The 16,138-nt window shown below is 44.8% G+C and overlaps 1 protein-coding gene across 1 annotated transcript; it reads left to right on the forward strand.

Moving 5' to 3' along the window:
- Positions 1–3,278: 3,278 nt before the first annotated feature.
- Positions 3,279–15,475, forward strand: LOC140748320 (uncharacterized). The gene is made up of 9 exons (XM_073081159.1): positions 3,279–3,581; positions 6,756–6,800; positions 6,945–7,009; positions 7,483–7,948; positions 8,170–9,187; positions 10,635–11,161; positions 11,612–12,817; positions 13,493–13,670; positions 14,620–15,475. The coding sequence occupies exons 2-9, from the start codon at positions 6,790–6,792 to the stop codon at positions 14,713–14,715; spliced, it is 3,567 nt and encodes a 1,188-aa protein (XP_072937260.1). The 5' UTR covers positions 3,279–3,581; positions 6,756–6,789; the 3' UTR covers positions 14,716–15,475.
- The last annotated feature ends 663 nt before the right edge of the window (positions 15,476–16,138 follow it).

Consider the following 16,138-nt stretch of genomic DNA (forward strand, 5'->3'; position numbering starts at 1 on the left):
CATTCAATCATAATAAATCGCCTCAAAATTTAATTATAATATTTATTCAAAATAGATCTTATATATAAAAGAAAGCCATGTTAGTTACACTATTTATAACTCAAGAACAGCTAAACCGATTTGGATGAAACTTGGTGGAGAGGAAGCTTTGAACCAGGAAACGGACATAGGATACTTTTTTCCCTTAGACCGCGTTTCCGTGAAGTAATTTTATAACTCAAGAACGGCTGAACCGATTTGGCTGAAAATTGGTAGAGGTAGAGGTAGCTTAGAACCAGGAGACGGACATAGACGGACATACTTTTTATCCCGTTTGACCTCGTTTCCGTGAAGTATCATTATAAAACGTGGTATAATAAAACGCATCTGACATAAAATAACAAAACATTTAGGGGATAAAAATTGCGTTTTCGTCTTATTTTACGAGTACGGGTACATCCTAATCGAAAACCTTGAAATTAAATTAGGCCCCGGGAGGCAAATTTCAAAGACCATTTAGTCTTGGCGATTTTGTTTATTTATGATATTTTTAATTTTCTGTTAACGCGGGCGAAACCACGGGGCACCACTAAAAGATTTATATAGAATACTTTTTGAACGTCTACAAACTACCACCGCTTCGGAATGAGTTTCGCTATGGAGAAGAAAAAGGGAAGAAGAATTAACAATCACATACTTTTTTTTTTGTTTACGAGGGGAAAACCTTCAAAAGGTACCCGGTGTCGTGGGAGCGACGTAGGGTTATGTGGGATTCATACCGCACTAAAACCGCCCCGGTGGCCGTCCTCGGCGCTGCGTAGAGGGCTCCGGGATCTCCAAAGGAACGCAACCGGAGCCCTCTTAGCGAGTTGCCCCGTCGGGCTCCGCCCAGGTGAGCTTGGCGCTCGCCACACCGTCTGGTGTGTACGACGGTATGCGACCACACATACCGCTGTCCTTCCCGGGGCCGCTGGCTGGGCGGTTCGAGCTCCCACTCTTGCCACCCGCAACCCCGGAAGCCCCCTTTTAGTCGCCTCTTACGACAGGCAGGAGATACCGTAGTCCTATTCTACTCCCGGAACTACAGGGACGAACAACCACATACTTACCTATTTTGTATTATGTAGCGCTTCAGAACAAGATCAGATCAGTAACATGAACAAAGAAGTAGTTAGGAAATAGGCCTATAAACCGCAAGATTTCTAATAATGTAAAAGTTAAATTATGCATGTCTCAATTTATTTATAACCGGTTGATAATACTAATTAATAGTGTATGGTGTGTGTAGTAGAAAGTAGGTAATATATAAAGGTATACGAATGCTTTTCAGCATAGGCCAAGCGAGCTAATATCAAGTCAAATATTCACAACTCAAAGGGTGTGGATGCCGGCTAATTTACATATGAGGCGAGTATCTTAGTCCTCAGGAGTGGAAACCCATCGGTAGTAGGCTCCAGGTAAAACCTGTTCTATATAGAGTTGGTTACCTATAGAAGGCCATGAATAAACGTAACATGAGGTAAAAAATACAATTCATGTACCTACACATTTTAGAAAAGAACGAAGAAATTTTATATAAATTGCACCAAAATTATATAATTAAATAAGTACATAATTTATTGTAGAGTAGAACACCGTGTAAAAAGCTCTTAACAAATAAATTCCTGCATTTTTTTTTAATATTTGACACATTTGAACACACAACACAACATTGAACACGATGCTATTTTTATTTTAGCCATTGTCTCAATTTATACAAAAAATCTTAATTCGATTGTAAGTTTTAAACTTACATACATACGTACATACAATATCTCTGCTATCTCCCTTACAACAGTGATTGCTCCGAGGAATCGTATGTCCCGGTGTCCACGTAACCCTTTCATTCTACGAGTACCTTGACGCTCTATAAATGGTCTGTTTTTTTATGTAGTGTACGTAGAAGGTGTGGACTGTAGATTACCTTTCAGTTGCAAGCGTATCATGCCGGCTCCGCTACAGCTCCGTGAGAGGGAGGTTGCTTGGCAGCCTATAGTTAAATTTATTTATTTATTTATTTCACACAAACACATATCATTACAGGTCCTTCCCAAAGCGATATTGTGGTTCCTTAATTTTTAACAAAATAGCACAGTACATACAGTGTCGTTTTTGTAAATTCATTCAGAGAGCAAGAGAATATATCAATTAAATCTGCAACGAGGTTTAAAGTACGCAAGGCGCGTGTGATAGGCGCTTTGTTAAGCACGTTAGTTCGCCCGCTAGGTAAATACCTAGGTAGCCTTATATATGTAGCATTGAGCGCTCGTTTCACATGATCCAGCAGGTGAAGCCGCCCGATCCACCAGGCCCGAGTGCCCTCAGCGATGTCGCTACCGGAACTTAAAAATAGGTTACCGTTGAGGACGAAACTAGGGATCTACAAAACCTACATTCGTTCACGACTTGCCTACGCGGCATCGGTATGACGGCATAGTACGCGTTGGTAACCTACAGGTCACAGAGCGTCTTTAGGTGCAACAGAATCAGAACCTGTGAGAAATCGTGGGGTCTGGATGCTACTTCAGGAACCATATGATGAAGCCCCACCTTAAGGTAGAGACGGTCGAGGAGTTCGTGGTCCGCCTCGCACGCGCAATGTATGAGCGGGCGGAGGCCGGACCATACTCCCATTTACAGTGGCTCGCATCTCTACTCGATCGACTACTGGTGAGACCTAACCACCACGGGGCCGAAAGTTCGCTCGGTAACGACGCACCAAGTACCAAACCACCTACTTAACAGTGGAGCTGGTTTTTTTTTATACTTGTTCACCAAACAAACCAAATAAAATTATATTATTATAAATAAATGTAGGGAAGCCAGTGGGTATTCGACCACCCGAGGATTTTCCCGGGCAGAGAGAGAACCCTCGGTACCCGAATCCTGCGCAATATATGTGTGCCCAGAGGGTAAGACGTGCCTGGACTGTCTCTCTAAGGTGTGGAAAGGGTGTCAAAGCGTTCTCCTCAGGTTTTACCGAGATGCTCTTACAGAACGGCTTTATTACAAAGCTGGCTTTGTTCCTTTTGATTGCAAGAAATTATGTTTTATTCAGTCATGAAATTCAATTAACATTTTCTCGAACGCTTTTGTCACGGTCGGGTCCGTTGCGCCTCGACGAAGCAGCATCGTCGGCTCTTTTTTTTCGGATTATCCCGCTAGAATAAATTTAAATTAATTAGCTAATTATTGCGAGGTCTCGGTTAATAATTATTGTGTTGTTTGTGTGGTGGCCCTCGCCAGCCGCCGGTGCGCGCGCGCCGCACCAGTCGCCGCCGCCAGTCCGCCGAGCGCTGCAGCGCCGCTGAGTCGTGCGCACTGCTAACGCCGCTGTGCGTTCGCAATATCTGTGCCGGGATAACAACTATATCGGGCAATAGTGTGGTGATAGTGATCGCCGAGTAATCTCTTGGAAACCGCGCGGATCGCGTGTGTGCTCTGTGCAGCCGGTGCACGGCGCACGCTGCACGAGGCGCAGTGAATACTGTTCCGGAGTCGAGCCTCACCGCTCGCGATGTCAGCGTACTCCGCTGTCTCCTCTGCGTACTTTCACCCCGAAAGTAAGTAGACGTCGATTGGATATCTTGATTGCGTCCAGCGGGTCGGTTGGGCTAGGGGCTGTCAGCCACGTCGGTGCCAACAAGTTTCAAATTTAAAACAATTGGAACTTTCTAATGTCATTGAAATTAACGATAAAAAAAAAAACATAATATCGTGAAATTAAGCTGAAATAATTGTCTGGAATAATGATCAATTTATTAAATAATTTCAAAGTGGTAGAACCCTGTGATTCTACTACTTCAGCTCAGTGTGAAGCGATTAGAGGTGAACTCCTATCCTACCTGTGGTCAGTACTCGGTCAGTGGATTGCATGATGATTGCTGCTTTTTTAATATAGAAAAGTAATAAAAATGAAACCAAAATGTTCACATTTTAGGAAGAGAAGGCATCTTAGTTGCAATACTTGATAATATCAAGCTCATTTGAGTCTACCTACTTTAATTAATTAAGCGACGCACATATATTACGGATAATAACGATAATTATGGTCCTTACTTTACGGTCAATCGAATGTAAACGATTAAGAAATTTATATTTATTAACCGCATAGACAGGTACTTACCTACATTTCTACAATTACATTTCGCTCATACCTAGTTGCCAACCATCTTATAATGTGTTACCCATGTTATAATGTAGAGTGTTATAAATAACATAAAATTTTCAATTGAGTGAAGATGGCCAAATCAGAAACTAGAAAGAATAATTAATAAATAATTAGGAAATATTATAAGGGATAGTCAAAAAATATCAAGAGTTATTTTTACCCGACTGCCAAGGAAGGGTTATGTTTTTCGTATCTTGTACTTTGCGTATCTTGTACTTTGTCGTCTTTCTTTATTTGATCGGATCTAACAAACGGTTGGATAAATTTCAACAGATAAGGTGTCATTATATTTGTCTCAATGACCCGAGTGTCCTTAGGTAGATGTTAGAAAAAACGGCGGATTGGCGAAAATGGCGGAATTTTGGCGCGAAAAAGTAACACATTTAAAAAAAAGTTAACCGAACCTATCGAGTAGGGTATCAAATGAAAGGAAATTAAACGGAGATTATAAAAACATATTTGTATATATATAAAACAGCAAGGTGCAACTGAATGACTAATTAAATGACTAATTCATTTTTCGAAATCAACGAACATCCGAAACCTTAGAGTTCAGAAATTTTGCACATAGGTTCTCTATGTAGCGTTAATAAGTACTAAGAAAGGCCTTTTGGAAATCCTACTCCTAAGAGGGAAAAATAAAGGATTGACAGCTTTTAAATTTAAATTAATTTTAAATTCTTCAATTTTGAAGCAATTACTATAAAATTTAGAATTTGCCTTTCGGATAGGAACAAGGACATACCTATTTATCCCCTTCCGAAAAATTAACCACGTAAGGGGTAAAATAGGGGTTGAACGTTCATTTGGATAATCGTCAATTTTGAAGCAAACACTATGAAATTCTGTATCTGGCTTGCTGGATAAAAATACTGAAATTCTACCCCTAACGAGGTAAAATAATGGCTGGAACTTTGAATTACTGAAGTTATATATTTTATAGAGCGTAAATGGTGTATTTTTTTACGAAATAGTGAGACGTTTTAAAAAAAGTTTAGCAAACCTATCAAATAGGGTACATATATAAAACATCGAGATGACTGTCTGACTAAATGAGTAGTGTTGCTGTGCCAGAGTTCAACACAAAGGGAAACCGCTGACCTTTAGAGTGCAGGAATTTTACACATAGGTTCTGTATATAGCGTAAATGAGCACTACGAGGAAAAAATAGGATAATATTGTTTGAACATCTTTTGATTTTGAAGCAGATACCTACTATGAAACTTTGTATTTGGCTTCCTGGATAATAATAATGAAACGCCTATTTCACCGCTTTTGGTTCTACTTGAGCCTTTTTAGTGCAGTCGGGTTTTTGACGTCTCAAAATTAGCAAGATCAATTTAATGTAAATGTCAATTTGCCATATTGCCAATAGTTTTACAATTTGTTCGCAAACTTTAGCTTACCGACACTGGTAACAAAAATCACTTGATGTCGTATTATTACATTAATCCGTAACAGGTCCACCGATAGCGATATGCGATCTTCGTATTTGATCCGATTTTTAGGATCGTAACTCTAATATTCAAAATTTTGATCAAAAAGATCGAATGAAAACACGTCAGAGTATTGTAATTGCATACAAAGCCCCACACTAGCATTTCCTGTATCACGAGTGCTATGGGTGTGGACACATACATAGACAAATACACAAACACCGAGATTCAGAAATAGCAACCTAAATTCATCATTTAGGTATTTGCCTGGCCTTGTCCCTGTAGTCCACCGGGACCAGATTAGGGCTACGGTATCCCCTACCTGTCGTAAGAGGCGACTAAAAGGGGCTTTCGGAGTTGCGGGCCGCAAGAGTGTCTAGTACCTTTTGAAGGTTTCCCCCTCGTCAACAAAAAAAAGGTGTGTGGCCGGGGATCGAACCCAGGACCTTCTACGCGTTAAACCGGTATGGTGACCCCTCCACCACGTGGGTCGTCAAGTTGGAATATGTGAATGAAATAAACTTACTTATGCGCAAAAAAATAATTGTTATGTTGTAGGTAGGTTATTTTTTAACTACTCACACTGATGTGCTATGCCTGGATATTTCAATTTTTAATAATAATATAGTTAATGTACACGAAAAACGTTCATCATTTACAAACGTTTACGACAACTAGGATTTTTTAATAATATTAAAAAAGAAAAAGAGTCTGTAGTCCACCTGATGGTAAGTGGCCACTGCCGCCCATGGACCGGATTACCGACAGCCGCGCGCCGAGCGCCACCACGTGCGCGCTGGACGTGCTAACGCACCTCGCCCGGCAGCTGGTGCGCCTCGCTCTCCTCACTCGTCAGCGGACATCAGCGTCCTCGGATGGATCCAAGTAATCAACCGTCGAATGAAATTAGATTAGATTACTACCAGAAGTTGGCCACAAACACCTTCTACTATCTCCGTCTACTTTACGTGTAGATCAGCGAACTATGAAGGTCTTGGCAATTTATGCGATTACAGTGTAGAGAATGAAATGTACGTGTGGAGTGAACATCGTAATTACTAGTATATTCGATAGTACCTACAACACATAGCTGTTTACAAATAATCAACAAACATCACGTTTGTCCGTAGGAGGCGTCCTACCGTCGCCACCAGGAACCTTCTCATGATCTGCGGGTGAGTAACGTCCTGTTTCGTATTCAAAGTTTGAATTGTTTAAAATTATTTTTTATTGAATAATTACATTATTATGTGTATAGATACATTTTATATGTGCGTCGAACTTAGAATAACATAACGACGGTATTTTGTATCTTGCAGGTGGTCTGGGGCGGCGCGCGTGCTTTTGCATTTGCTGCTGACCATCACCACTCTGACGTATGCCGGTAAGCAAGTAGACAAATCCATGGTCACTTACATAGGTTCTCGTATACAACGTCCGCAAAAAATGTGTTTTTTTTAATTAACCATTTCCTATAATTACCTTCCCTATTTGATCCTTATAAACGACATTACACTCTGGTGCAATAATACAGGTTGTTATTTTCAAAATGAACTCGTTCGATTTCCGGCTAGGGAAATAGATTTTTTTAAAACCTAATGAGTTACTTTTTACCTCACCGAGTGGAAAGTCAACTCCGGTGTAGGGTGTGCGTTGATATTAGACTAAAATTATCGCGGAATTGAGACATTTTATTATGTAACGGGTACACATGATATGCGTTTTTTTATTGCCGATATTTAGTTAGTTTATGCAAGTCACAAATAGTGCAAAGTACGTGTGCGTAAGGATATTGTTAGTGTGGTAAAATGTGCGTTGATTTTCGAATAAACGTTAATATTATTATATCGCGCGCAGTGAGCCAGGAGAATGAATCTGTGACCGCGTGCTTGCCGGGCGGGGGCGCGCGCGTGGCGGCAGCTCTCGCGGAGCTGGCGGCGCGCGCGCTGTCGGCGGGCGGGGTCGCCGCGCGCGCCGCGCCGCCGCCCGCCGCGTGCGCGCCGCCCGCGCGCGCCGACCACGCCGCCTGCCTGCGAGCCGTCGAGCGCGAGCTGGCCGCGGGCCGGATGCTGGCCGCGGTGCTGCCCGTGCCCGCGGCTGCCGCGCCCGCCGCCTGGCGCCTGCGCGACGCCGGCCTGGACGAGCTGGGCGACCTGACGCCGCCTGCGCGCCGCGCCTGCTGGGCCGCCGACCGCCCCGGGCGCCGTCCCGCGCGCTCGCTGCTCGACCTGGCGGACACTGAAATCGCCGCACACTATCGTATCTCTTCCGACTTCCTGAACGCTGCTATTCGAAATGTTGATGTTACAAGTCATTCCATTAGGTGACTCGAAAAAAGATATACCTACTTTGCCTTTATTTATGAGTAAAGCAATACAATATTATAACCAAAATCTACTAATGACAACTATTGTGAAAAGTGCTACCTTATACGATACATTGCACATATCTGACACAGTTGTATATGGTTCTTGTACTTTGTATTAGTGGGCATGTACAATTTTTATGCAAACTTAATATAATCATTGTATAATTTCGTTTCAGAATAAATGCACTTCCTGAGCCTGAATGGTGTCAACAATCGAATATGAGTTGTGCCACCATGCTGACGAGCGAGGAGGGCGAGGCGCACCTGCTACAGGGCGTGGTGCGCGAGCACACCCTGCGCGCGCGCGTGGTGGCGCTCGGCGCGCGGCTGCCCGCCGTCGCGCGCGCCCTTAACGGCAGCGGCCTGGTCTGCGACTGGGCGCTGGAGGCCTCGGAGTTCGACACCCAGCTCGCTCGCCCTCTTGGACCTCCGCCTTGCTCGCAGGAAGATTGCCCGTTCGAGAGTCGGCGGCTCATCAAGCTGGTCAAGGCGACCGCGCTGGCTAGGTCACCCGCCTCGCTTCGCGCCCTGCTCCGTCTCGCTTTGGCCGAGAAAGATCTTCGCGAGCTTGCTGCGCACGTTCGTACCTCGGATCCCATCGCCGCCGCACGGAATTTTTTGAAAGATCACCCGATGCACGTCCTACCGCGTGAAGTTCGAGTGACGGTGTTCATTCCGGACGGAACCCCGCGTGAAGTGTACGACGGCATCGCGTTGACGGCCGCCGCGGCCTCGGCCGAGGAGGACCTCGAGATCCGCGGGGAGCCGCACGGCGCACGTTTCAAGGTGGAAGTATACGACGATCGCTGCGACGCCGCTCACGCGTACAAGTACCTTCTGGACGCCCTCGGTACCAGCGACTACGGCGCGCTGTCGGCGGTGGCGGGCCCCGCGTGCGGCGCGGCGTTCGCGGACGTGGCGCGGCAGAGCCCGGCGCACGCGCTGCCCGTGCTGGCGTACAGCGCGCAGGCGGCGCCGCCGGGCGCGCGCGCGCTGCTGGCGGCGGGCGACGCGCGCGCGGCCAGCGCGGCGCTGGGCGCGTGGCTGGCGCACATGCGCTGGCGGCGGCTCGTCGTGCTCAGCGAGGCGGCCACGCACGCCACTCTTGACGCCGCGCGGCTTCAGGCCAACATCGTGGAGCATCTCGAACTCGCTGATGAATGGACAGTCGACGAAAACGATATCATCGTTCAGGTGAAACATTATATTTGCCTTGTAATGCTATAAATACAATCTTGTAATTAACTATTTGTAATGCTAATATATCCTTACTTCTTTACTTCCTTACTAATATTATAAATCCGAAAGTAACTCTGTCTGTCTGTTCTCTTCTTCACGCCTAAACCACTCAACCGATTGTAATGAAATTTTGTACAAAGATACCCTGAGACCCGAGAAAGGACATAGATAGTTTTTATCCCGGAAATCCCACGGAAACTAGGGATGACGATCTAAGATCGATTAATCGGAGAATCGATCTTTTGGACCAAAAAATCGATTATTTTAATTGATATTAGTAAGGTAAACTATGCATTTAATCAAATGATGATCTTTAGCAAAGTTGTTGTCCATGAGCCCACGAAGGTTTCAGAGTTGGTACGACCAATTTCCGCCAGATGGCGCCACTGTAATTCCAATGAAGGTACGAATTTTCAGTTTTATGTATGTTAGTAAGTCATAATATTTTCTTTTAAACGCGGGCGAAACCGCGGGAAAAAACTACTTTAACTTTTAAGACTATACTTATGGTCACGGTTGTTACTATACATACGTGTAGTAACAACCATTAACAACCGTGACTTTTGTTATATTCCTACTAAGCAAAATATGTTTACGAAATTACCTACTCACCATCTCGTCCAAATCTTTTCATTCTCATTAAACCGTTGCAGCCCAATTAGTATGTACAACCGTTCCAAATTACACATACGCTGTAATATTTTAAATTTTTAACATAAAATATAATGCAAAAATGATATTATGTAAAAATCGTAACAGCGTGAGTTAAAGGATGATTTTAAACATCCATCTTCTGGTGGTAGTCTATATTACAAAAAAATGCTCAAAGTACGAGTCGAACATGCATGTGAAAATTTTGAGCAACTATCAAGAACCGACGATAAAACACAATTTTAATAATTTGGTCTCACTGTCCTTATCAGGATTAACGTTTTCGAGGCGGTGTTAATCACTAGATAGCATTAACTATCGGGATAAAGTGTAGGGCAAAGTTACTAGATAGCAACAATACGTCACACAGAGCGCGTTGTGGTGAACTATGCGACTTACTATGATTAGTATGATCGAATGTATTGAAAGTATTGAGTACCCATGGTGCTTATTTAAAATTATTTTGTTGGTAGCCTTTTTCAAAATATGTAATATTTATTAGCCATCTTTATGGTGTCGATTCTAGTTGTTGGATTGGCAAATAATCACACTCGTCTTTTTTTCTCCAATACTCCAAATAGGTATAACTTCAATAATACTCCTATATTCAAATCCAGATGTGACACGTTTTTTCCCATTTATAAAATTAATATATTGTTAGGTTAACTATGGACCAATATACAAAAAAAACATTGTGCAAACACGCAAATGTAAAGGGGAGACATATTATAATATACTTATTATATTCCAGTGGGCGAAAAGGGTAGCGGCGGCGAGAGGACGGATTGTTTATTTATGCTTGGAAGATGCACGAGCAGTTCGCGCCGCCCTGTGTGCCGGACGCAATGCGGGTTTGATGCCCAATTCGGGTACAGTTTGGATTCTACCGGCCGGCCTTTCGTCCGCCTGGTTACAACCCAAATCCAACGATTTACATAATTGCACCCGGGAACAGTTGGACGCGGTGGCCGCCGGACACTTCACACTGGGCCCAGACTGGCTCGTGGGTTGGGCCGATGCCACCTCCGAAGCCAATTCTACCGGCCTATCAATTTCTGCAAATGCCGAAGACAACTGGCGTTCGCAGTGGCGCACGCAGTGGCGCACGCAGTGCCACCGGCTGGTGGAGCCGGCGGCGCGCGAGGCGGCGTGCGCGCGCCCCGGCCCGCACGCCGCGCTGCTGTACGACGTGCTGCGCCTCTGGGCGAACGCTCTCGACCGCTTGTTTGCCGAAAGGCCCTCCGCTCTCGACGACCTCCACAATCCTACGCTCGTAAGGTACGACCGTCTCGACGACTATATATGTAGTTCTATTCTACATTCTTGGAGTCCTATTACAACTATTACACACCCTTTACGTGTAAATAACAGTGTAGATAGATAGCCTAGGGAGCAGTGATAGCCTAGTGGTTAAGAAACTCGGCCTCTTGATCTTGGGGTTCAAATCCCACGCACCTCTGATTTTTCAAATTGATGTGCGTATAAGAAGATATTTATCACTTGCTTAAACGGCGAAGAAATAAAATTGTAAGGAAATCTGCAACCTATTTGAGAAATGTTAAAAAAAGTTTTCAAAGGTATATGAATTCTACTACTAATTCGCACTTGCCAGCGCTGTGGCCCAATCCTTCTAATTATGAGAGGATAATCGTGCCCAGCAGTAGGGCAGTAATGGATTGATGATGATGATGATGATTATTACGTATTAACAACCTCATTTCGCCGCAGGTCACTCGTAACGAACGCGGTTACCGAAAATTTCCGCGGAGTTACCGGCACCTTCGAGTGGAATTCCTTGAACGAGGAAGAAACGACGTACGCGCGAGAAACATCCTTCGTGCTGGCGCAGGAGGGCCGCGAGGTGGCGCGCTGGCGGCGCGGCGCGCTGGCGGCGGGCGCGGCGCCGCGCTGGCGCACGCCGGACGGCGCGGCGCCCGACGACGGCGCCGAGCGCTGTGCGCTGCGCCCGCTGGCGGACCTGCTGCGCGTCGAGTGCGCCGCCGCCTTCGCCGCGCTGGGCGCGCTGCTCCTCGCGCTCTCGGTCGCGATCCTCGCCGTCGCGGCTCTCTATTGCAAGCGGCGAACCGAGCGCCGATACCGCGCGAAGCTCGAGGCTCTGGGCTTGCACACCCTCGCCGCCGAGCCGGCCGGGCTCGACCGCTGGGAGTTGCCACGCGAGCGCGTCGTTATCAATCGAAAGCTAGGAATGGGCGCGTTCGGCACCGTGTACGGGGGTCACGCGCTGCTCGCTGAGGATCGCACCTGGACGGCAGTGGCGGTCAAGACGTTGAAGCCGGGCGCAACCGTCGACGAGAAGCTCGACTTTCTATCGGAGGCCGAAGCCATGAAGCGATTCGACCACAAGAACGTGGTGAGACTGTTAGCCGTGGTGACCAAGACGGAGCCGGTGTGCACCGTGATGGAGTTCATGCTGTACGGCGACCTGAAGAACTACCTGCTGGCGCGGCGGCACCTGGCAGGCGGCGCGGGCGAGGCGGACGGCGCGGGTGCGGCGGAGGCGCAGGAACAGGTGTCGGCGCGGCGGCTGACGGCCATGGCGCTGGACGCGGCGCGCGCGCTGAGCTACCTGGCGCAGCTGCGATACGTGCACCGCGACGTGGCCGCGCGCAACTGCCTCGTCAGCTCCCGCCGCGTGGTCAAGTTAGCCGACTTCGGAATGACGCGCCTCGTCTTCGAGAACGACTACTATCGCTTCAGCCGCAAGGGCATGTTGCCCGTGCGCTGGATGGCTCCGGAGAGCCTCGCGCTGGGCGTGTTCTCTCCCGCCTCCGACGTGTGGTCCTTCGGTGTGTTGCTCTACGAGATTGTCACGTTCGGCTCGTTACCCTTTCAAGGACTCAGCAATAGCGAAGTGTTGGCCCGCGTGAAGGCGGGGCACACGTTAGATTTGCCGCTTGGAATCAAACCGCAGCTGTAAGTATATACTGCTTCTTAGAGCATTCCATTACTAATCGTTAATATTACTTATGACCGCGGCCTCACCTCCATCTGATATTAACATACAAAAAACTCATCATCGAGTACGTAAATATTATTACATACATATTAAAACACTTTTAATAATTTCTGCACGACATTATGTATAATATAATACAAAAATTCTTTACTGTACACCAAACTAAAAGTAACAAATTATATAATCTCAGGCGACCTTATCACTAAAATAGCGATCGTACGTAGTACGTCTATGTAAGGGCTCGAACACAAAACTGCGATGCGACGCGATGCGAATTCGCAACGCAGAAAATTGCGATGCGAATTGCTGCGATGCGATATCGTGCGGCGTAGCGTCTCTCAGGGTGACCAACAACAACAACCACTGTGCGATGCAAATCAATTCGCAAGTTCTTGCGATGCGTCGAGGGAGCTCGCAGATTTTTGCGATGCGACGTCGCATCGCAGTTTTGTGTACGAACCCTAAGAGTATTTCAAAAGTTTCGTATTTTGTTTCGCAACCATTACATCGTATATATTTGGGAACACTAAATTAGCAAATTAAACCAAATTACAGCTACATAAACTCGTGTATAAGTTCTTAATCGTATTACAAACATAACATTCTAATGCAATATCGCGCGTGGCGAGCAGGGAGGAGATGATCCTGTCGTGCTGGCAGCGCGAGCGGCAGGCGCGGCCGAGCGCGGCGCAGCTGGCGGCGGCGCTGGCGGACGCGCCGCGGCTGCTGGCGCCCTGCCTCGACGTGCCGCTGGACGCGCTGCCGCTGGACTGCGAGCCGCCCTGGCGCCTGCCACCCGACCGCGCCGAGGTACGAGTTCTCCGAACGGTTCAAAATAGAGATGTTAAATATAACCGATTTTTATTTTAATCGATTATTATTTTCTTATAATCGATTGTTTACAGTAATATTAATCGATTTTTTATAAATCGGTTATATAAAAATTACACCGGCACCGGCATGGTACCGTTTTTATTTAAACAACTTCTACGTCTGAACTTAATTCGACATTTTTCATCCGTTGCATAGATACGAACTGTTTCTAAAAATAGATTTGAACACGTAATTTATATAATCGATATATAAAAAATCGATTAACATTGCTGTAAAAATCGATTATAAGAAAATAATAAATTAAACAATTCTATTAAAAAAATAAAGAAAAATCGATTGTGTATCTGTAGTTAAAAACAATCAACTTGATAAAAAGTCATTAAATGTTCATATAGACGAAGAACTAGTCGACGACAAAGACGGTCGCGTGGACCAAACAAACTCTTAGATGTGTATTATGTCGCCGAAAGAGCCTTGATGGCTCAAGGCCATATAATTACAACAAAAAATTCTGCATATTATTTAGTAGGAAGAACTTTTTTATGATGGATAGTACCTATATAATACAGTAGTCCTTCCAGTTAGTCCTAGTCCAACCGGAGTGATTTTAGCGCTTTGTCCCGTCGGGCTCCGCCCACGTGAGCATGACGCTCGCCACACCGTCTGGTGTGTACGAAGGTATTCGACCACACATATCGTCGTTCATCCTGGGGTCGCTGGCCGGGCGGTTCGAGCTCCCACTTGCCGTCCGCAACCCCGGAAGCCCCGTTTTAGTCGCCTCTTACGACAGGCAGAGGACACTGCCCTAGCCCTATTCTAGTCCCGGAACTACAGGGACAAGCACCACGAAACTTGGTAGGGTTTACGCAAAATCTTAATTTTGTAAAGACAAAACTCGAGTAAATCTTAAAACGGCTCGTTGCAGGCTCGCTGGGTGTCGTGGGGCGCGCCCGCGTCGGCCGCCACCGACACCACCTACCTCAGCGACGCGCCGCGCGACTGCGACCGCTTCCTGCCCTGACGACCCGCGGCACCACCCGCCGAGAAACACACTCGACTCTATACTTACTAAAAACATTCCCAATCGATCTAGTCAACATTTAGCAACTTTGAATAGCTATAACTATTGTACAGTACCTATTTTTACAATTATGTATAGAATAATTTATAAATATTAGTTTAATTGTATTTTAAGGTTCCTTACAAATTTGAAATAACTTATTTTAATTCTTCTCTTTATAGGTAGCTGTAAGTAGCTATATAGATAGCACACTCAGATTTCAAAAATAATATAAAATCAATTTTATCAATAAATCTCACAAATAATAATTAATAAATCTTAATCAAACAGTATGTTTGAAATACGATTTGATTTTCAATAGCAAAGCAATCATGAAGGTACAAATTAATTAAAACATGTAAGTACTTCCTCTGACGCAAGAAATAAATTTTGCCAATTCTTCGTATTTCTGAAACAAAAAGGCTTATATTAAAAATGATCGTTTATCTGAATGTAGTAAAATATTTGCATTTTACATTATTTTAAGGATAGAGTTCTTTACCTATCCATATTGCCCTTTTTACTTTTTTACAGCGGTGACTTGGTATTTATGCGCTCACAATGTTGCAATATCTGTATTAGCATTTTTATATGTATATGTAATAAAAATAAACTGTGACAAATAGAAATATATAATTAACTACAGAACCTAAATTTTGAGGACCTACAATAATCCATGGAGCTATAAGTAAAGATAATATATTATTTAGATGTACTGTTACATGCGTTTTATATTAGAAACATCCGTATCGTTTTCACGTACGAGCGAAAGTAGAAAGTCTTGTTCAGGTTCTTGAAGGAGGCACTGGATTTTCCACAAACCTATATCTAAATAAATGACACATGTACCTTCATTTGTATGAAATCCAAGCGTGCCACTTTTTTCCGATCGACTGACACTATAAAATGTGATGATGATGATGATGATGTGATGTGTTCAGTGAAAATACGATACTGTAGTGTTTGGTGGCGATCGCATTGAGACTTAACGGTGTGTTGTATTGAGCAAGGTAGTGATTTAAGTTAGAACATTTAAACATTGGGTTTTAATATTATTGATGAGCTTCCAGACTTTGGTCAGCTAAGCTCTTGAGTTTAAAAAAAAAAAACAAAAAAAAAATTCGTAGGAATTTATTTTACGCGTTTGAGTTTAATGTTAATGGACTAATTCTTTTTTTTAAATGGTATTTTAGAAAATGTGGAATAATCCTATGACGACTGTTAGGGTCCTGGGACACAAATGAAAGAGTGGACTGTAGAATGCTGATTTTTAATAAGACCGCTTAATCACATTAGGGTTATCCCGGTCAAACAATATTTTTAAGGCGAAATGATAGCCCAACGTCCTTGAGAATCGAACACGACACTGTAGGCAGTAAGCGGC

The sequence above is a fragment of the Epargyreus clarus genome, unplaced genomic scaffold (genome assembly GCF_041222505.1).
Source record: "Epargyreus clarus isolate Ecla_fem2 unplaced genomic scaffold, WU_Ecla_fem_2.2 ptg000015l, whole genome shotgun sequence".
Lineage (NCBI taxonomy): Eukaryota > Metazoa > Arthropoda > Insecta > Lepidoptera > Hesperiidae > Epargyreus > Epargyreus clarus.

What these genes read in the sequence shown, in the direction of transcription:
- LOC140748320 (XM_073081159.1), top strand. An exon ending in CACCACTCTGACGTATGCCG is followed by an intron (nt 7,010 to 7,482) that starts GTAAGCAAGTAG and finishes TATCGCGCGCAG; the next exon opens with TGAGCCAGGAGAATGAATCT. An exon ending in GTTACAAGTCATTCCATTAG is followed by an intron (nt 7,949 to 8,169) that starts GTGACTCGAAAA and finishes ATTTCGTTTCAG; the next exon opens with AATAAATGCACTTCCTGAGC.